General features: G+C 36.3%; 1 protein-coding gene across 1 annotated transcript in view; it reads left to right on the forward strand.

Moving 5' to 3' along the window:
- The window catches only part of LOC134532236 (uncharacterized), a 145,814-nt gene that overhangs the window by 743 nt on the left and 120,927 nt on the right, over positions 1–24,144 (forward strand). Inside the window, exons 2-3 of the mRNA XM_063368656.1 lie at positions 10,048–10,215; positions 15,818–16,142. Coding sequence (XP_063224726.1) covers positions 10,048–10,215; positions 15,818–16,142 — 493 coding nt within the window. The remainder of the gene's footprint in view (positions 1–10,047; positions 10,216–15,817; positions 16,143–24,144) is intronic.

Here is a 24,144-nt window from a genome sequence, read left to right on the forward strand (position 1 = left end):
CTTTTCGCGAGGCAGACGGCTGAGGCTCGCTCGAACGCACATTGTGTGCCTCGTCGAGGGCTCGTTTTGCCCCACTGGCTCATTTCTCTCGGCTGCTTTGTGCTTCATTTGATACCTACGACACTTCTCTGCATTTGTATTTGCTTCTGCTCGGGTTATTTTACCTGTTTTCTTTATTTTATCCAACATAACCTGTTTTCGCGTAGGCATTTTGCGATTAATGTCTCCAAAAATCCAAGTTAGTTACTTCATAGTTATTCCACTCAATTAGCACCACTCAGTGCTCACTCACAAGCATCTTAAAGTTAAATCACGCAAATCGGTCTATTACTTTATGAGTTACAGCTCTACTGACTTCAATTCGATGGTCACCACCAACGCTTATTACATCAACACTGCAAATGTTAACAGGGGTGTGTCATACGCATATGACCACGAGCAATGTCTTCTCTGCTAAGCCATATTTACTTCAAATCTACAGTTTTCATAGTTTACTAGTGTAGAATTCTCAGTCGAGACCTTCATTTTCCTATCGGAAATTCAAGTCAAAAATTAGGAATGAACAGGATTACATTCCTATAGGACTTGGCTGCTGAGCGCCGGCCGTTGCGAGAAAGTCTTCGCCGCGGCATCAGAGAATGGCCATGGGGACTTGGTTCTGAAGTGCGCACTGTGATCAGGCGGTAGGCGTGAGTGTTGTCGGGTTTCCCGCCTGCGGGAAATGTCGTGGCATACTCGAACATGATTGGGAACTTCGATGTGAACCGACTCTCGGGTGGTTTCATGGCAATGATATCGGATCGACACTGCGCGAGCAGACATGGTTGGCATTATTACGGTCTTTATGCAGGGTCATTTAATCAGAGGTAAATATTATAGTTTTATTTACAACATTTCAGATCATATGTAATACACGTATCAGAACTTTAAATTAAAGGAATGCTTGTTATTTCAGTTTAATATTCAAGATAATATTTCGTCACGATCACTTTTTATATTAAATAGAAGCATTTTTTTAGGTAAAACTTTTCATATTTGCAACTGCTTCGTTTTGTGTCAACTTTTAAATACCAGATGATTTAGTTACTAGTTATGGTATTTTGTGGTAATCGCATCAACCATTTGCTCGCAGTGTCACAATCGATTGGGTCGACTTCATATATATCTTACCCACCAATATAAATGCATTTAACATTTCTTCGACACTGCTGCTGCCTGTTGTCGCGGATTGGAAATGTTAACGCGAACGAAGATCGTGTAGTCCCAGTATGCGTTGGAGCAACATTCAAAGGAATGATGATCCATAGATCATTCTTGGGCTAAGATAATTGGATCGCGAATCGAAGAGCAGACTGGTGCAACTGGCCATTAGTCTGTCGCAAATCGAATCTGCGAATTATTCCGGTCTCTTGTAATTGGCAGCTGTCTGCAAGAAAAGTCATTGCCTCATTTGGCCAGGCCATTGAGATCTCGTTCCCTTCCGCATTGTTTTACTGGTTTTTATTTGTATGCCGTAATCATACACGTACTAAAAAAATCTCAACCTATGACGAAGCACAGTCCATGTTCCTGAACTTTATTTAATATACATGGTAAATCTGGTAAATATATTTCCAACCAATCCAGATCTCCATGGTATCTGTCATACAATTTACGAATACATCAAACACCATGTAGTAAAAACAATTATATGATTTATAAGGATTTTTTTCGAAAAATTATTTGCCAAACTATTTTTTCGTAATTTTTGAGTTAAATTTATACAGAATTTATACCTACAGAATGTCCCATAACGTTAAGCCGAGAACATTTGACTGGCTTTATGGGAAATATTTCTTTGAACGACTTATGCGGCAACAATTTTTTCGGGTGAACTTGCCTATTCAAATTGTAGAAAAAAAAAATTCTTTTCTAACTTAGCAAAGTATTTGTTTAAATTTTTTTTTGAAATAACAGGCTAAGTTAGAAAATGAATTTTTTTACAGTAATACTATAAACATTTACCCTATTGTATTTTTTTTCCGTATGTCTGTTCAATATATATATATATATGTATATATATATATATATATATATATATATATATATATATATATATACTAGAAATATAGCATGTTGGGTTTAAATTTTGAATTCTTATCAATAGAGGAGCTATTTATGAATCCGCATCAAATTTTTTTAGTCACAGTAAACTTCGCAATTTTTGAATATTGATTTTTGATTCAGAAACGTTATTTATCAGCTTAACAAAGGTTCTCTTCTTGACGTTGAGTTATGGGACATCCAACAAGTATGAGATATTTTACTACGGCTGTATAGCTTAGTAACCTCCAAGATGTGTTTAGGAGCGTTATCTGCTATACTATTATAAAACTGTAGTTTGTCAGTTTGTTAGTTTTTTCGAGGTTGACATAAAAAACTAATTTAATGATTTTAATGTACCCTTTTGTGTTTAACAGCTGGTACACCAATTACGATTAAACATTTTTTTTTAAAGGCTTTCGGTTAGACCTTAAAACTGGTGTATATTTTTTATCACACTACAATGAAGGAAGCCGGAGATACAACAATAAAATCACAGATCACAGAAGTGTGTGTGTGTTTTTTTTTTGAGCATGGATGAACTTGAAATGGGAGCTCACCTTATATTTTTTGCAATGGGTTGAGAGAAAAAATGTGGTTTCGTTATTATAGCTTCAGTTCCCGTAGTTCTAGGAATATAAAATATTGTTCCGAAAGCAGAAGACAAGACCGCGATGCGCGACAGGTTCGGAGCGGGCTGGCGGCCGCGCACGGCTAATGACGTCACGCACCGTCCATTGACAAAAGGCATGCCACGCGTGCCTGGTCGGATTACAAGGGTCCTCGCAACCCCCCCCCCCCCCACCTCCCCCCTTCCATTATCCGCGCACCATCCCTCCTCGGGCTTTGTCAATGACCCTCTTAGCCGCCTGGGAATCCTGCGGGCTGCCTTTCTGGACTTTTCGGGCGTCGGACGCGAAACGTCACAACCACCCCAGTCGGTTCCGGAAAGTCTGCCAAGGGTATAAAAGCAGGGACGACGGCCTTCGCGGGAGTTCCGAGAGTTCGGAGGGTTCCGAGAGTGGAGTGAAGTGCGAGATCGGCGAAGAGGGTGAGAGACCCCCTCGAGAGTGGTGCGACGCGGAGCGACGGGATCGAGAGAGTGCGAATGAGTGGCTCTAGACCGTGTGTGCGGACAGGCGCGTGGTAAGGGACCAAACAATATTGAGCCTAGCTCCAGTGAGGAGTGTGAACTGTAAACTTTACAGATACCTGCTTAGTGATTTATGAACAGACCTTTATAAGTTATATTTACTACTGCGATTGTTTATTAGTGACGTAAATATTAGTAATTAATAAAAATTTGTAAAACATAATTGGGCTATCTCTTACGAACCCAGTTCTCCCCACATTATACGTAACAATATATATTTTTATATATTTTTAAATCCAAACGAAAGCTTTTAACCACAAAATGTACCATTAAAGTTGGGTCAGTTCAGTAGTTTGTGCGTGATTCTCGAACCAACAAACAAACAAACACCATTGTGTAGTTTTATTGTTATATATCTCCAGCTCCCGTCATTGTAGCGAGATCAAATACGTCATTTCATGGGTTAATGCTTTCTTCGTTTCCATTTACACGGGTTTTTGCATTGTTGATGCATTCTGCGTATCCATGGCAACAGCTTTTGCAACGACAGTGGCGCGCCCACCAGGAGGGGCATGTATAATGACTTAATGAGTATACTGCCATAGCGAAGTGCGGGTACTCCGGCTAGTAATTAACTAAAACTGTTGTTTTCCACTGGGTAACCATGCAACTGAGCAGTCAGTGCGTGACGGCGGAGGACTTGTGGATCGTCTGAGAGCGACGAACTTACGCCCGGTTCGATCAGGACTCGAACGCGGACCGCGAGAGCCCCTAGGCTGGTGGTCGAGCAGGAACGAGAGAGAGAGAGAGAGAGAGAGAGAGAGAGAGAGAGAAGCTAAACGATACGGACTATTCGCTTGGCCTTGATGGGAAGGAGAAAAAAAAAGACGCGGCCCGAATAGCTGCGCACGCCCAGTCAATTGGAATTTCCTCCGGCTGTAGCTCGTACAGCTCCTCAAAGTGATATCACCTTGAGTGGTTGTCCGGCCCTTGTAGAGCCAGACTTTCGCGCAGGAAACAACTACACAAGGTCTCAAATTTGCCTCCGTACCTAATAAGTTGCACGTCTGGTTTTACAATGATTAGCAAAGCCAAAAACGTCGTATAAAGTCCAGAAATTAAACATAGCATAAATAAAAAATAAATAAAACATCGACGCTAAAGTAAACTATATTGAGCTATACCGGTTTTTCCGAAGAAAAAAAGAAAGAAAAAGAAAGCATGCACCTACATTAGAAAAAGTTCGTTTTCTCAACCTTCATGTGGAAAGAATTTTTTTTTAAGATGCAAAAATTTTTTTTAAATGTCTAATACCCCAGGATGCATATAAAATACCCGTTAAAACCGTGGGTATAAACGAAAGACAGGTATAGATAACGCCAAAATGTCAGTGATAAAAGGTACGCTATTTTGCAAAATGAGATAAACTGGTTCCATGTTACATGGAATCCCACTTCACCAAGATAATTACCAATAAGGTTGCGTGTTGTGTGACTCCAGGCTCGCTTTCAAGCGCGTGACTTCATCGAGAGTTGCCATTGGCTCGGTTCAGCAGCGCGCCTATTTCGCAGCGCTGCATAAACCTTTTCTTTGTTTTACAATTAGCTTCTCATCGCTCCGTCTCACTAAACAGGCAGCACATATTACACTGCAGCAGTTGGTCAATTGTAGTTTAGCTGGTTAGGTGAAGAGATTTAACAGCTGGATGACAAATGCAGTAATTTCTCGAAGAGGAATTCATCGACACACATCATCTTATCTTGCCTGGAATAGATCCAGAGTTAAAAAAAACGCCTGGCGTTTGAGATAAAAAAAAACATGAAAAACATACCGTAGTTTTTACTGCAGTGAATGTAAATGTGGTTTTATAACCATATGGCCAAGATAATGCTTAGTTTCTTGTCTACTGATCTGGTAGATTTGTAGACATTATTTTTTTTTTCCTTCATTAAACTAAAATTACCCCACTCACATCCCTTTGGGATGAAATTTCCAAGAATGGTGAAATTAAATTGGTATTTTTTTAAATTTAATATTTATAATCAATTACTTAAATTTTGCTTGATCAGCTTCGGATCTATAATTAATTACTGTAACCACATATCACCTTTTTTCCTTATTTAAGGGATGGCATTTCGTAATTACATGACTAGTGTTTTAATATGTATAGCGAAATTTCTTAAATATGGTTTCTTGAAAATCAATTTAGTACTTACTGTTTAAGTCATGCCAAAAAAATATCAAACGAACCAATATTTTTTTGACTTTATTTTTAATTTCTTAATATATTCAGAATGTATTATTTGCACTCTGATTTTTTTCTCCATAATTTCATTTCATGTACATACTTATTCCTCCGAACAGTTTTATTATCAGTATCGATGAGTAAAATTCAAAGTTATTTAAACTTTTAAAGTATCCCACCTCTCTGAATCTTTTAGTTTCCTGATACCACACTGATAAAAACAGAAATATTTAGACCAATTAACAACACAGGAAATAACGCAGCCAAGAGCTCGGGAACGACTGTCAAATTGGCGCGAAGCGAAGTGAGGAGAAGAGAAGCGAAGCGCCGCGACAGTGTTGTCCAGTCACTGCCGCGCGGTGAAGAGGCGCGAGGCGGCCAGCGATACAAGCAGGGACCTCGTTTAGCGCTACTGCTTAGGGACTAGGGCGCACCTTAAAGTAAAAGCATACAATTTTGTCAAATAACTTCATACTGAGCTGTAATTGCAGTTGTGGACACTCCATTTTATTAATATTATTCTTGTATATTAAACTTGTACATATTTTAACTATCATTATTCCAGTGGATGTACTAAAACTAGACTTACCACAATGTGTCTTTTCACCCACAAGCTCTGGTAAAATGGCGCATTTCGGGAAATACGACGCAGTACAAAAAATTGCGAGAAAGCCTTTAAATTGAATTAAGGAAACCTTTATTAAACATGATTAATAATTAGTAAAGTTAAGAATGATTAATAATATAAAAACTATTTAATTTTATTAGATATGTTTTTCGGCTTTTTATTTAAATATTATTTTGGCATTGTTTTAAAAATATTATACTACAGGCCGATAGTGATTAAAAATTAAGGGTCATCAGTAAATGTTGTTCAAACTTAGCAAATATACATCAAAATACTTAAATTTCCAATAAAAACAATAATATTCAAGAATAAAATTAAAAATCAAGGGCACTATTCCACCATAAAAACATTATTTAAAGGCAATTTTCATAAAAGTTGACATTTTTTTTGGAAGATTCTAATGTTTTTAAATCAGCACGAGGAATTTTGTGCAGTCATAATCATTTGGCAATTGTTTATTTTATAAAACCAAATACTACCTGAACACGAGACCCATAATCATAAAATCAGGTTAGTCCTATAACAAAACAGCTATACGACATGTTAACATACTACTTAGTACGATATTTAAACAGCGCTGAACACGGGTAAGCCACAGGACAGAAATGTGCGCACGCAAGGCACGACTATTACCGGCGGGGTAGGCTCGGACATCTGCTGACGTCACGCGCCTTCCTCCGTTTGCAAAGCAGGCCTCGAGTCCAGTGATCGTTGGCCTGGGCCATGTACTTTTGCAGGTCCTAAATATTTTAGGGACATGAGACTATCAGGAAAAAAAGGGGGGAGGAGAGAATTATGGAGTAGACCCAAGAGGAAAGCGGGTTAGAAATAACGTCCTTAAAACAACCTGGAACTTAAATATTGACAGTGATTTCGTAAAATAATGTTTAGAAAAATTTTTCCTTTAAAATTCGAAGAAATTAAGTTCACGTTACAAAAAAACTTATAGTCTTAACCATAATGACAAGTATTTTTCATTACAAAAATGTCATAATTAAAAGGGCTGGGGTAGGGCCCTGCAGGGTGCGGGTCTCTGTTAGACTTTGGGCCCTGAAAGGCACTGGGCCCTGCTAGACACGGGGCCCTGTAAGGCGCTGGGACCTGTTATACACGGGGTCCTGCTGGGCGCGGAAACCTGCTAGGCGTGTGGCCCTGCAAAGCGTGAGGCTCTGGGCGATTTCCCGGCTTGCTTGGCCCTGGAGCCACCCCTGGTTCCTGCAATGCCGTTCCACAGAACAGAGATACAGTGTATCTCAGTGCATACGGTTATTGCTCTTGTGATAAACTAAAACATTTTGAGACTTATCCCCACTGATATGTTTCCCTTCTTTACATGTCCTTCGTACGAACCCACAGATTTTACGAGAATTTCTTTAGGAACATCGTGTAAAAATCAAATGCACCCACTAAATAAGTTTAAGCTGCAGTAAATATGAAGTAATTACAAGTACAAGTCTTAGGCCTACATTAAATTATAAAATATAAGTAACACCTCGTAGGACACAACACATGCCTCACAACACCCTGTTGCTGTATGCCGTTTGGCAGAATCAAGCACAAATCATTACATACCTTTGCTTCTAAGAGCAGATCATATTAGGTAAAATTTACTTTTGCAAAGCAATAAATATATTATTTTTAATGTCGAGGGTATTTTGACTTATCTTTCTCTTAGGCTGTGTTCCTTATTCACTAATCATACCGTTATTAAACCACGATAATGTTAGCGCGATTCTGAAAACGAGTATTTGTTTCAACGCTAATTAATGATGGTGATGTGTCATATTGTACATTACCGGGTGTTGCGAGCGCAGGCAAGGCACGGTGACGACAGCTGTGACGTCCCAGGCTTGCCAAGGCAGGGTGATTCTACGATGGTTTTCCATTGCCTTCCGTGGGACCTTTGAATGTACTGTATAGAAGTCGCCAGCCCAGGTTAAAATTTCTAATACGGTTTGAGGTAGTTGGTTAATTCACCGCCGCAATCGCCACCATATCTAGGGCATCGACTTGTGGTTGTCCCTAGCGGACAAGTGTCGAACTCTTCAAACACCCCTTACCCCTCCCGTTGAACGACCTTGAGCTGCAGTGAATGATGGGTGGGGGGTGCGGGGAATGACAGCGGGCGACAGTGCTGCGCTCTAACGTGTAAATAACAACCTAAGACGATACAGGGCGTTACGGCAGCGCCCTGCAGCGGTGAAGTTCCCAAGCTGCTCATCATACGCTCCTGAAAAACGTAGAGTAAAACCTATCCACTCGCGACTTCTATACAGTATATATATTCAAAGGTGGGACTAATGTGAAAGGGACAACACAATCACGCAGTCCGGAACCCAGGGAGAAGGTTTGAAAAATCCTCTTCCCAGCCGGGAGTCGAACCAGGGTTCCTTGCCCACCAGCCAGACACGCTAGCCACCAGACAAAGTGAGCAGGTTCAACACAATCATGAAATCAATAACGATAGTGATGTAGAATTCTCCACTGCGATAAAAAATAAATAAATGAAATGTAAAAAAAAAAAAACCTCTCATACGTATGAGTTCGGAATATGTGACTCACAAAGGAGAATAATCGATTAGTTAACGTTTGAACTTCGACCTGGAAGTACCCTTCGTCTGTACTAGCTCACACTAGAATTCAAAATATGTTCTAAAGAAAAATTTTACATAGCTCAACTCTGCACAGAAATGTTTACGCAGTGCTATCGTGTAGAGATGTCACCTATAATGTCGACCAGAATGTCTTAATATTCGGATTACTATTTCTTCAAATTTCCCGCTACTAAAATCCACAAACCAAGTCGACTTTATTTGCTGTGACAAAATTGCGGTGCTATGACGATCAACGTATGGTTGACTCGGAATCACCTGAGCACCAACTCGGCGCTCGTATGTTATCTGACCTGTTAGCGAGTGGGCTAACGAAACAACAGCTGGGATCAGTAAAGGATTCGGCCACGGCTTTTTTTTTTTGGCGAAAAACAAAATTAATTCTTCCGGACCGTGTTAACCTGAATGCCAGTTCTTGGTTTTTATCAATGTCGACACCTTACTCATTCTTTCAGCATGTCTTTTTCAAACCCGTGCTTTCTGAAGAAATTGTTCCTATTGGGTAAGGAAGCAACAACAAACACAAAGACTTGACGAAGAAATTTTGTTGTGCTTGTATCCTTAATTTCTTCCACGTGGCCTGTACTATAGTCACGAATAAATACGATTTACAAGATAAGTTTCTTGAAACGATAGCCTATGTTACAGTGTGTATGTCCGTGTCCAGGGCTTTTAGGTCGGTTTAGATTCGCTCCTATGCGTATGGATACATTTCGAAGAAAGGGAGCGAAAGTGTTTGTATGTGTATGAATATTCAAGAATGTAATGATAACTAGGGACACCTGTATTTCGCGAATACATTTCGTGTCAAGGTATTTCACAAAACACTGTAGCTTTTTCTAAGAGACATGGCTTATTGTTTGGGTGCAGCAGTACAGTGAGCACACTCTAAAAAAAATTGTACTTTTACAAGGGAAATTCTTGGAAACCCTGTTGCCAAGGATATTTCTTGCAAAACTACAAGGTGGAGCCTTGCAAAATCGCACATGGTACAAAGCTCTGCCTTGTAGTTTTACAAGTAATATCCTTGGCAACAGGGTTTCCAAGGATTTTCCTTGTAAAATATACAAAAATTTCTTTCAGTGCACATTCTCATTGGCCCCGTCAAGTGCGGCAAAACACCTCTCGCCGACCACAGCCAATAACTACAAGAAAAAAACTACGGTGTTTTGCGATGTACCTACACACGAAATGTATTCGTGAAATACAGGTGTCCCTAATGATAACTCATATGACCAGGTAATAGACTGAAAATAAACCAAAATTACTTAGTAGATGTGGTTAAAGTAGGGACATATATATTTTTCACGAATATCTTTCGAGACTAGCTGTGTGTTCAAACCCTACAGCATTGTCTAAGTGTCGTGATTGGTGGGGTTTCTGTCAGGTGCGGGTCCACTGTCGGCACACGCGTCGCCGCCATTCAGAGCGGAAGCGAACGAGTCCCAGGGGGCCCGGCCAAATAAGGCGATGGCTTCTCTTGGAGACGGCCGCCGATTACAAGGATGAACCCGTTGGCGCGTGCACGCCTCGTTTCAGTCCAATCAGCGTTCAGGTTTTTTTTCACGAATCCTTAATGTTCCCAAACTCAAGAAAATACACACGAAAAAAATTATGTCCATAAAAAAAGGAAGTTAGTGTAAAAGAGTGGCTCTGTAGTGAATTGGAGAACTCTCTGTGTTGAGACCACTTATTTTCCGCAGTAAATAAGCCTATATTTTACTTTTTTTAATAGATACACTACTGTAGGCCTTAATTTAATTGCACATGCAAATGAAGTTATTTTTACTTGTTACTGAAGTCGTAGGTCAAAGTTTTCTCTGTAAGAAACTCCTTTTTCTTGGTTGATAACTTGTCTCATTTGGATAACGAAGCTCCGTAAGAGGTGGATATGTTGTTTGTTTCATGTTTAATGTTACGTAACTGTAGCTCGTAGACAGCGCCTGTGAAAGTATTTCCAGGGGTAAAGTGAGGACGCGACCAAACTCACGCATAAACACGGCCGGACCGGCGGTCGTTATAAAACACGCGTACGTGACAACACTCAATAACAACGCTAGGCTCGACAGGCTGATACAGAGTCAACACAGACAGTTGTGTGCCAGTCCGGGGCTGAAATACGACTCTCAAGACCTGGAATGCTGCTATGTACCGCGGCCACCTACACAGCACACATTCTAGCGAGATGTAACAGTGCATTATTGAAACATTGTCAAGCTTCTGCAAAATTACCGAAAAATAGCTGAAACTATTGTGCTCCATGGACAATGTGGGGCTAAATGTATATATCATAAATCTTCTAACAAATTAAATTGAACAGTAATTTTCTAAAGATGTTTTTAATCCCAAGGCAAAATTTAAAACTCTCAGAAAAAGTGATTTTTCTTTTATTCGAACTATTGGATCCTAAACATGTTTTTCAATGACTGTTTATGTTTACATGACGAATCTTTTTGTCCAGAAAGGTCAGTAAAGTTATTTTTAGTATAATACACGGTTTTTAAATATTTATTTTTAAAAGCCTATCTATTATATAAAAAATAGATTTTTGAAGTGAAACTTCTTTTCTGAGGGGGTAACAATTTTCGAGCGGTACAAAAATTCTTATCGCATGAGGGGAAATAGCTAGGTATGTGGTGGGGGAACCGGGTTAGGAGGGGAATATTTAGGTACGTGGTGGGGGAACCGATAGAGGAGACGGCGGGAAAGGTAGAGCTCACTCGCGCACTAGCCCACTTGCACACTTGAATTCTTGCTATTTTGCGCATTTGCTCACTCGTTCATCTGCACACTTTCATGTGCGCGGTTGATGCTTTGGGATGGACGTCGAGCTATCCCCTCTCCGGGGCCGTTGGCGCAGGTGGTGATCGCTGGAGCAGCTTTGAGCGGGCTCCGCGTGGCGGCGTGCGGCTCAGGTTGAACCCTGCCATGCTGCAGGGATAGGCCACCCCGACTTTAGGGAGTATTTGGGCAGAGGGCAGCACAACGGGGTTTGAGATTATTGTTGTGCACCGCGTTACGGGCCATATACGAAAGAAAATATTGTTCTTTCGTGTTAATTTTATTACTTGTGTAAATCAGTTTTGTTAAACAGTGTTATGTGAGTATCGTTTTAGCTGTGTAACCAAATATTTATGCTGGTATAATTATTTTCACGCTTTTGTTTGAAATGGGTAATTATTTGTCACGAATTATTATTTTATTTACTAAATCACACACATTATTATAGTTACGAGCCTACGAGTGTGTATATATGTTGGTTGAACTAACGGGCGTGAATACTCCTCGATCGGAGTGTAGCTGTTGTGGCTCAACAAAGTAGCATTGAGCTAAGGTCCTATTCTTATGCCATGTTGTCACTTTCACTGCCAGATACATACCTTAGACGCGTCCATTTGATCAGTTAGTTAAGCTGCATTAACTACCTAATTATCAGCAATTTTTAAGTTTAAGAATTATTTAAAATAAAATAAAAATTATTACGTTTTTAGTTCAAAGAATCTACAATTTATTTATTCGTGTAGAAAAGAGTTATTTCATTTGCAATCATAGCCGCTTCCTTACTATTGTCACGCGTGGACTCCACACACACATTTTAATTTCTAAGTTTGTTTTACAGAGTGACATTTCAGAAGTGGTCGTCTGTCAAAACTGATCGAGTTGCTCACATAAATCACTTTATTTCCACAAATTTTCAATTATTATTTCTAATTATTGGTAGGAAACTATAATGAAAACATTAAGAGCCATTTCAAATACATTTTTTCCAGCAATATATAATTTTATTTTCGAATTAAATGTTTAATATCAAAACCCCAATTTAATTACTCTCTTAATGACATTATGTTAAAAAATAATTTTTAAAAGTACTTAAATAAAAAAGATTTGGTTTAAACTTAGGTTTTTATGGTGTAATACCTATTAAGTAATAATAAGTAATAAGTAACTAATAAGTAATTAAGTAATTAAGTAATTTACTTTTTCTCTAATTACCATACACGCCATTGAAGTTGTTTTGTTTTATTTTATTTTAAAGACTTGCACTCAGCCGCATGCTGGTTTATTTTTCCTAATTTTTATAGTATGAAATTTATTCAGTTCGGACATTAAAATTTATATAAATCCGAAACCCGCTACCACGACCCAGCAAAAAGATGAGTAAATATTTCAGAAGGTTACTTTCTTGAACGGATTGACGAATTAACAACTTTAAAATATATCTAGTTTAATTAACCACTTCAGAATCAACAAAATTAGATATGCACCATTTATATTTTAAAAATTTACAACATTCTTAAACTCATTTAAGATTCAGGAAAATTATTATTCTTTATATTGACATTTACGTATTAGTAGAATTTTAATAGGGGTGGATTTCATTCAAAAATATTTACGTTCCTCTCCATATAAAGTCAAAACCGAAGAAAATAAATGTAAGATAAAATTTAAACGGCAATTTATTTACTGAAAAGTAAAGATAAATAATAAAGGACTGTAGATAAAGGAAAACCGGAACGGTAAATACCAAGGAGTTAAAATAATATTTTCAAACTGCTTGATTGGACACATACTTACACATCGGGGGCGGGAGGGAGGTGTAATAAGGATGTGTTACATTGTTTTTAGGATGGAATTAAAGGCAATAGGGGTGAGGGAATAGCCGTAGCCATATTAAACATTGGTGACAGGGTGATCGTATTCATAGAATACGATCCATAGCTCGTCTTAACGGTATAAATTCCTGACAATAAAGAAATAATTGACATAGAAGCACTTTTCCTTAAAATTATGTCAATGTTAACAATAATTTTAACGTAACGTGTTTTTGGGAATAAAGTAAATTTTGGTTTTTTACGTTTTCGTACTCTAATCAAATACTTGCATATTTTGATTATTAACGCGTACAATAACTAATTGACACATACATAATACATAAATGTGATGGTTTCACTGTGTAGGCCTAAATATAATGCCATTATTAAATAATGCAACAATGAAGATATTAATAAAAACACTTAGAACGAGTCTTTCAGTACTCGCCAGTGATGTTTAAATATCTGACCTCAGTAACGAACAAATTCGTGTGTCCTCGTGTTTCAAATAAACTTATAATACAAAACTCTGTAATGAAATTTAACCTAAAATTCTTTACAATAATGCCGAGCGTGATAAATATACGAAAATATTGTTTTCAACTACATTTCTGGACGAGAATCACATGTAGTTTCGCTGTTGGAGCAGCTACGTTCATTCGATTTGTAGAGTGAAATTTTAAACTATACAATGAAACTGCTTCAATAAAAGCAACAAAAGAAAACTTGAAAAATACACTAATTCTTCTATAAAACAACAAGGACACTAAACGTGCAAATTCGAGCTCATTACACAGGCTATAATTGGTCTTTATTGTGGGGTATTGAATGTATGTGTTTATATATATATATATATATATATATATATATATATATACTATCAAGTATATATATATATATATATATATATATATATATATATATACTATCAAGTATATAAAACCATAAATATTTATTTTACACATTTACCAAACACCACTAAAACCTTTCAGTGCTCTTGCTTTCTCATTTTAAGGGAAAACTGAGAAAATTATTTTTTAAAAATATATTTTTGCTTAACATGATGGCTTTATTAGTTATTAAAAATAAGTACTTATATTTCTTCTAAACTGGAGTGAGTACTATTAATTTCTCAAAAAAAAACTGCGTATTTAGTTATTACACACGTTAGAAGTTATACTCTTATAGTAATACTAAAATATAAACAGAAAACACTTTAAACCACATATTTTACAACTCAGTGTGTGTATATATATATATATATATATATATATATATATTTGTTTTTGCTTGAACGACAGAAACCCGCCTTAAACTTATTAAGTCTATTCAGCATTTAAGATTTAACAGTAATAATTTCATCACGATATTATTTCACTTTTTATGCCGTCAAAGATATGTGGGCTAACAATTTGTTGTGTCTACAGCATGATGAACGCTGCGCCATCTACATATTTCTATGTTTACTAAAGTTGGTCAAAATTGTAATCCCAGGATTCTAGCGTATTTGTTTAAGTTGCCATTATTTCTTATGACTATAAATCATCACATAAAGTGCTAAAGGATAGTTGTACTATTATAAAGTTTTATTTTTTAACTTATGCGCGGTGTAAATTCTGCCATGTTCACGAAAACAATATGTACGGATGAATCACGTGGGTTCAAAATATTTTTGAGATATCTGAGTCTCCCAAAGATGGCAGCACCGTGGTTTCACATTTCCGTGCATTCTGCTTCCGTTCCATTCACGGAATCACTCCTACCAAATGCCGTGCACCAGGAGCTAGGATAGTTTACACATCAGAAAACGCTTGTTCACAGACAAATTTTCAGCCGGCGTGAATTTGTGGGTGAGCATCTCAAGCTGCGTTAATTTCCACTTTCTAAACATTAGTATTTGCATGCGTCATTCGTGACGTCACGTGAAAGGGCCAAATCACGCACGCCCGTCCGGCCTGCTGACGACCACAAGGATAAAAAAATTGTCGATCTCACATCAACCGTGGCACTACAGCTCATGACGTCACATCCGAGGACCATACAATTTATTGTAGCAGAGCCGTAACACTTGATTTCTTCGGTAATATTTTACAGACACGATCAGTGGCATAGCCAGGGGGGGGGGAGGGTTTAGGGGTTCAACCCCCCCCCCCCCCTTAGCTACAAATTTTTAATTAATTTCTAATTCATCACTCAAACAAATTTCATATTAAAGTTAATAAAAATTTTACAATTACAATATTTAAATTTAAGTACCGTAAACTGCTATAATACCACTATTTTACATCTTAAAATCCAAATTTTCCCGGGGGAGGACCCCTGTACCCCCCGCTTTAATACGAGGGGGGGGGGATGCATGCTTCTTAACACCCCCCCATACACAAATCCTGGCTACGCCACTGGACACGATACTGTTTTGAAGCGGTCTTCCCGGTTCGCGCTGGAAGTGATCAGAGGCGCGCGCGTGTACCCCCGTCGTTGGCCTCTCGTCCCGCCGCCTCCCCTCACCCACCACGATGAGATGACTCCGTTGTCAACGGCGACCCGGCGACGGGCGGGCTTCAGTCGGCGCGCGCCCATTCATGCGAGCGGCAGCTCGCCGCCTCGCCTTCCGCGCACCAGCACAACACTCCCCCTCCCCTCGCCCTGCATCCCGAGGGCCCGCCTCCAAACCCGTTCCAGCCCCCGCACAAACGACACGCATCTGTCCGTGCCGGGAACTCCGCCCTGATACACTTCTCCCTCTTGTTTTCCTCCGCCGAGTCGCTGCTCGAAGGGACGCGCGAGTGGTCGCGAGTGTTCCGCGCTGGCCGGAGGTTCAGCCGCGCCGCCGCCAGGGGAGGACGCCGCGCTGCCGGCGGCGACTGCAGCGATGGATCCCCGCCCGACGGTGAGTACGCGCCCCGTGTTTGGGCATATTCTCCTCCCGCGCGCCGTGATTCACGACCCGCCGCGTCGCCCCGCGGGCCCGGAAGTGACGCGCCGACCGTCGACTGTTCGCCCGTGGGAGTGTGAGTGAGGGGGGGGGGGGGGACAAGCGAGGACATGCGCTCAGGGGCGCGCGACCGTTCCACGCCGGACACGTGATTTCTAGTAGAGGTGTAAAAGTAACGAAAAAAAGCGTACCCGTATGTATTCGTTACTATAACAATCAGTACTCGTTACTATCGTATCGTTACTCGTTACTTCTGATACCGCATAACATGCAACGAATCGAGTCGTATTGCGTACGCGTACAATATGACGTCGCGTAAATAATAATAAATAGAATGTATACAATTAACAATATTTGATAATTAACAGTTTTTGTTAACCAAGAAACAATTAAATCTCATTACAGCGGGCTTATTATATTATCTTTTTTAAGATAATAAAAAAACGTGAAAATTCGCGATAATAAAAAACAAAAACATACATATTTCTAATTTGTAAAAAATACTTTCTCACGTTGTTTCTGTTCCAATCTCAAACTTTGTCTAAACACACAATACCTTTAATAAACAGTAAAAAAACTTGGATGACGAATTTCCAAATTATACTTTACTTAATAAACAAACATCGTTTTTTGTAACGTAAATTCATCGAATATGCGCGCGCATGCGTGAAACATACGAAACATGCAAGTAACGAAATGCAGCCGTGTGTAACGTTTCGTTACTCGTATATAGACGTCGCACCCGTTACTCAGTAACGAATACATACGGTTTGCTACAGCTCTAATTTCTAGTCGCTTTCTAGCTGGTGGTGGAGGTTAGGGGAAGAGCAATGCCCGTGATTACATTTACGTAGTACAGTGTCACATGCCATCGTATACAAATGTACTCAGCTATCGTACCCAATGTTAACAGTGTTCATTTCAGTTGCGGCTGAAAGTGTCTCACGGAGGAAGCCGAGTTATCCTTCTGTTTTGGTATCACTAGTAGAATAAAGTGGACAGGGCAGAAAGGAGCTAATAATTTAGTGCTAAATAAAAAGTGCATTTTATTTTATCTGATAACTCTTGAAATAATAACGTTTATTCAGCTATGAAATTCTCCATACAAGTTTTAATATGTTGTCATGTATGCATAGGACACGTAACAAATAATTATATTTTCTTAATTAATATAATTGGACAGACCTGATGGCATTCAATTATACGGTTTCAGTAAAAGAAACTTTCGTCTAAATATCTAACGCAGTGGTTGTTCTCGGTTTCGATTAGAAAGCTTGTCTTTAAGTTGTTTGTAAAATGTCTAACACTGCAGATAAAATTACAGTAACAGTTTCATAAATGTAGACTAGCAGTTGTATCGTACCCTCTTGGCGATAGTTTCTGCTTCAATTACAACTTTGCTTTGACGCGGCTTTGTCTGTTGCGTGATTCACGCAACGAATACACTTTAATGTTAATATTTAAAGCTCATATTCAAGGAACGTATTAGGTTTACGAGATGAAAAGAAGCGCACGGATTACAATCGTATTCTTATTATTTATGTGTTGAATATCTAAAGTATTTAAATTTTTTGGACACGATTGAGTTTGGAACTAAATCATCACTTTATTTAACAGTTGGCGTAACGTAACAATTTTATCGATTTTGTATGCTGTGTAAATTACCATGAAAATAAAACTACAAATATTACGCAGTTGTTTCGGATTGGCAATAATGGATGTTGAGGTATATCGAATTTGAAAAAAAAATATATGAGCAGAACCGAACACAAAAAATCTTCCCTGTAAATGCGCTATGGCGGGAAGTGTCTTGTTCTGTAAGCGAGTTATGAGTTACACTCGCAATGCGTAGGCCCGGTGAAAGTCATCCCTAAATTCATTCCTAAATTCAGTACCTACATATCTAAGAGGTGTTACAATTTTCGTCACGAAAATACGTGATAGGCTTATTGACATCTGATGGCGTGTGACGTTGGTTCACAGTTAAGTGAACACTTATTGAATTTCTACGTGTTTTGTAATAATCTGCAAGATTTAACGATTGGCATCATCACGCCCGCTGACCGAGTGCGCGCTTCAGACGCACGAAACTGTGTAGTTGTTAGAGATAGGAACACTCAACCACTGCAACCCATGCGCTAATGCGCTCCAAACATGAAGAAAACTAATTTGGTGGCTATTAAAGTTAAAACATTAAAATGAATGTCTAACAAAAATACTTTTATACATTAATCTTTTTTTACTTTTGTTTATTTTATTACTTTTTGGATTCAGTAGTGTGTCTACTGTTTACGAAAGTTGTTTTTTTTTATTCTTGTGTAGAAACGAGACACACGGGAATAATTATTTGAGTCAGTGAAACGCTTATATATATATATATATATATATATATATATATATATATATATATATATATATATATATATATATATACACATAACGTATACTGCTACAAAAAGCAAAAACAAACTAAATAAATATTACCAGAAGCTTTAAATCGGTTTAATTTTTTTTTTGTTTCAGAAAAATCAAATATGAGACAATATTTTACTAAAAAAAATAATATTTATTACTTGTTGGAAACATCTAAGTAAATAATGATAGCATAAATTATTCTATATCTCAGTAGAGTATAGTGCAAAAAACTATATGTGGTGAGGAATAAACTGTTTCTTCTAGAAACTAATTAAAATATAAATGTTGGAAACTGAAATCATTTAGTTGAGAATTTATGAAGTTTTGAGTAAAGCGGCCGTCATTCAGGTTTATAGCTTAGCGCAAAAAAACAAACAGACATAGCCTTGTATCCTTCTATCTTTTCTAAACGATAACAGTAGTGGCAGCTGTCCTACCAGACTGTGTAAAAATAAATTCTGATGATAAAGTGACGTGTTCTTATCCTCAAATAATTCAATGATAAGCATCGCAGCTGTCATGAGTGTTTCCGTTAACATTATTCGTTGTAGTAGAGTGCTTTATGCAGAATATTTGAAAGAGTTGGTAGTTGGTACGTTTCGAGGCTATGGGTTGATTTTTTTTTGTATAAAAGATTATCACGCGCTGTACAAATTGTTTCTGAACGATCACCAACAGAAAATGTATAATTTCTAAAGATAAATCAAATCTCCTTGAACAAGTTAATTTACTTTAAGTAGGTATCTGGATCACATAAAAGGAGATTCTACTGATAAAAATAATATTTTTTTAGTGTGCACAGTGATTTTAAATAGAAATTTAAGAACTTTAATTTTAATTATACGCATCTATTTAACGATTATTCTTTCCACACCTGTATCTAACTAATCTGAAAAATAATATACAACAAAGCTAAACAGTTGGTTTAGTAAGCTGGTTTAAAAAGATAATTTATTTTGGGTTTTAAATTCATTATTAAACCTAGTTCGCATTTGAATTTAATGTATGTATGTGTGTGTGTGTATATATATATATACACACGTGATCATAGTTAAGTTTTCAGTAAACAGTGTTTAATTTTTATGTGAGTACGGATACATACGTACGCTCTATTATATAACAACATTTACTGCTATAAACATGCAAAATCATTATTTAATATATGTTTACATTTGAAAATAGTCACGAAAAATACATGTTCCATAATAATAAATCATTTTTGCTTTTATTTTCGATAAGTTTGGCATTTTAAATCAATGATGTATTTTCGGTTCAGATTGATGGCAAAATGTCTTAAAATACGAGACGATTTCTTTAATATTTTTCCCGTGTCTTATCAGCCCTAAATATTTATTTCGTATACGGCATGAGGACAAACTTAGTTTAAAAATACACTCCTGACGTAAAAACTGGCAACTGAGGAAACGGCATGTTACAAATTATCTTAACAGCCTTTCCATTCAGCGATCACCTGGTTGGAAATTTTGAAACCCTCAGGAAACAGAAAATAAATATTTCACAGCTTATTTGGTAAAAGAGATTTAGTGGTTCGCTGCCAGTGCTCGAAGAAATAGTTTTGATGCTTATTTGACCTCGCGACCTGTCGCAGTTGAACTGCACAGTGTGTGCTGAGAGGCAGTCTTGGTTACAGTAACCCGGCCGGCGTCTACCCACGTCTGCAGTACGAACAACGACCGCACAAACGATTGACGCGATGTTAATCACTAAGTACGAAAAGCACCGAAAGCATGTTGTTGAAATTTGGTATTTGTGAGGGAGAATGAAAACTTTTTTGACTTTAGAAACAGCAAATAATTCAAAAGTTTTAGTATGTTATATGATACTTTTTTATGTTAAAAATGATCAAAGTTAGCCAAAAACGCAATTATTTATTTATATTTTTTGGATATCGTGTAGTGAAGTAGCTATATTTTCCCAGAAAATAAAATTTAACACCTTTAAAAATCGTATGGTCATGTATCGCATGCGTTAAATACAGGTTTTTAATGTATTTCACTTATATTCAAAATCATTACCCACGCTCTTAGCCACGCAGTGCATTTTCTTTCAGTGATAACTTTAAGTGTATGTAAGTAAAACCAACCATAAAAAGAAATGCAAAACAAATTTTCACTGAAAACCAAAACACATTCATGTTACTACCTGGTACAAAATAAAAAAAAAACCAACAACCTATTTTTATAACTTTTCTGTAGTCCTTTATCTCAAATTTACTGGCCCGTCATTGAATAAATTGATCTTCTGTCGATTGAGATTCAGTCATTTTCGTATCAAATTTTTGCTGATGTTTCAAGTCTTTCCTTACCCCGTGTGTTGGGTTCTTTTGCTGAAAAGAATATTTTTCTGCAAATACCTACTTTTAGTTATTAATTTAACTTTAAAATCTCTAACTAATAATCTTTTAATCTAACTACTTGTGGATTACCAATAGCTATAAGAACCTATTTCTTCGCTAGATTGTTTTATATTTAAATATGTACTTACAGAAATTATAATATTGTAAATGGAATATATTTTATTTATAGAATAATAAATTACTTGTCTGTAACACAAACGCATGTTTTAATTACTAAATGAAAGATATCAATATTGAACACAAAAGTAAAAGCTTTATTTTGTTGCAAAACTGTATCATTCAAACGAATCTATTAAGAAATGTGATTTAAATTCAAATATTTAATTAAAGCTATAGAATGTGTACTGAAAATCTTTGTAGTTATTAAACTGTAATTTAACCTAATCTTTTACCGTAATTTTTGCTGAAATTCTATGCTTTAAACAAATACAGTTATTAATAACACCACAATTTAAAATGAAGATTTTATATTATTACGAGCGGTAACATACGTTGTAATATCCGTCAAATGAAACAAACCTTGTATGCTTCCCTTAATAAATTATTATTTTTAATTTAAAATTAATATAAAGTTGGCAAGGATTCGTAATCATTACATGAATATTTGTAATATTTTAATTAGTAATTTCAGGACTCTTTTCAAGGCTTGTAAAATTGTTGCGTTCAGAGTACAATTATTTTTGTTTAAGGGAAGTTTCAATCAAAATCTAAATTAATTAAATTTATCAGGTATTTCTATATGCTAGTACTACATTTATTAAATGTGTATGTCTTTCGAAGAATATATACATACATACATATGTGTATATATATATATATCAGTGTTTGTGAGTTTAGAAAATAATTAATAAGGCTAATTGACCAATGTGTTTATTAAGTGAAACTAAAACATAACTTGGATAAAAACAGAATTATGTACTGCAAGTTATCATTAAAGAAAACATATATCAAAGTTAATGTGTTTTAAATCCATATTATAATATAAGGATACTTGTATTTGAATAAAAAAAAGTAGGATAATTATCCAAGAATGTTTATAGAGTTAAGTTCTTAAATAAGTATTTATTACTTTTTTGTGAACACAACTATATAAGATTTAACAAACCAATGGTGTCCACGAAATTTATTACATAAAAAAAGTAATATAACTGTACTCAACTCTACTGCTAGTCGGTGGCAAAAGTTTAAGGTCGCATAACCACAAAAGTGATTTTATAGGAATACACATTAAATAGTTAAAACAGTTTATAATACAAATTTATTTTTAACTATAACAAGCCATTCAAATTCTTAATTTTAAATTATAAATAGCGGAAACACATCCAATTGACCCCACATAACACATCAGAATTACTTTTGGAGTTATACTTCGTTTTTTGGGTTGGGGGGGGGGGGAGGGGGGTTTTATGAAAAAATATTATAATGAATTTTTATGATGCTCGTAAACTATGCAAATAAATTATACATGCGCATTTAAATCATACACTTTAGTGGTTGATATTGAATATTCAGCAATATAACTAAAAACATTTATTTATTGTGAGCATTAGTAATAGAAATTATGTTTATAAACTTTTTAAAGTGAATTTTAAAATGTATTTTATAAGTGAGGTTATGTTCCCATATGTATAATTTATTTGCATTATAAATTATAATTCATTAAATTATTATTTTATATATTTGTTACGAAAGATTTACGAAATTAAAATACTATAGATTTACATATTTCATGTGTAAATAAGTGTTATAATATGCTGCTAGTTTTTTTTTTAATTCCCCCAACGTACATCTTACAAAATTTTCTAAAATGATTACTTTAAAGTCGAAAAAAAAAACCAGCAACAATTATTTTATGGTATTCGATGATAGTCAGTCAAGCCAATAAGTGTTCAGAAATATGCAATTAAGACTTCAACAATAATATCTAATAAAAATATTATAAAAAATTAGATATATTAATATTTGTAAGCATAAAGTTAGCAAAATATAAAGTGCGTTATTAAAAAAATATTTACAGGCAAACTTAAAAGTTTCAATAACTCAGATATTTTTATCTAGATAGATTAATTCATTCTTTAAATGATTCATGTAATGGGAAATTTTGATTTAATTCAGTTCTTTTCGACATACGCCATCGCAGCAAGGATATTAGCTCCTAACATATTTTAACCCATAGTTTTCCAGTGTCCAATATCAGTCTGTTTGTGCCTGATGATGTCAATTCTCGAAACGTCGCAACTGCTGTCATTGGAAACCTTCTCTGTTCGTCAATGCTATCGTCGTTGGGTTTTCTGTAGTACTTGTTTATCTTCTTCGTTGAGTTTTGTATGTTTGCTGCGTTGCCCAAGTTTGTTGTCTGCCTGCATTTAATCTGTATCGTCATCGTTAGCCCACTGTGTTGTTGTTTTATTTTTTATGACTACGTTCCTTCAATGGAATTCTCTTGTTGTCTGATATTTACAGGTTGAACGTTTTTTTGCGTGCTGTCGTCGTTGTGATGTTCATAATACTTGTTTGGTTTAATCGTTGGTTCCGCTTGTCCGACATCAGCTGATTGAGTCTTGTTTTATGTCAATTTTTTATGCTCATATTTAGTTTTTTGGAAATTTTTCATGACTTACAGTGCAAAACTGCAATGCGTATGTCCAAAACACTGCATTCAATCATATTAATTCATTAGTGAGTGTTAATTTTAAGTGACAAAACACTCGAGACATTTTTGCTTCTTGTCAGAAATGAATCCTTCTAACTTAAATTAGTAGATAAAGCATGCATTGATCAGATGTACTAACCATATCTGAACCAACAAAACACAAACTTTAACCTATTATAATTGTTATTTTATTTTACAGTTTTAATATTTTATATAAGTTACTGATTTATCTATCTCATGAGAGGGAAGGAGAATATTTTAGTTGAATGTATACAATTATTTTTACTAGTGATAGCAATAAAGCATGCACGAACCAAATTTAATTCCAGGAAGAGTTTTAAAAATATATTACAGTTGAAAAATAAATTCGTTTAGAGACCTTTTACGTTTTTTCAACTTATAAGAAGCTAAGAAACAAAATTTAAAACAACTTCAACATGCTATAATTCTAGTTAAATATTTGTAGGCCTTATTTAAATACCGATAAACAAACTACAATTGACTTCATATTT

The sequence above is a fragment of the Bacillus rossius genome, chromosome 5, assembly GCF_032445375.1.
Source record: "Bacillus rossius redtenbacheri isolate Brsri chromosome 5, Brsri_v3, whole genome shotgun sequence".
Lineage (NCBI taxonomy): Eukaryota > Metazoa > Arthropoda > Insecta > Phasmatodea > Bacillidae > Bacillus > Bacillus rossius.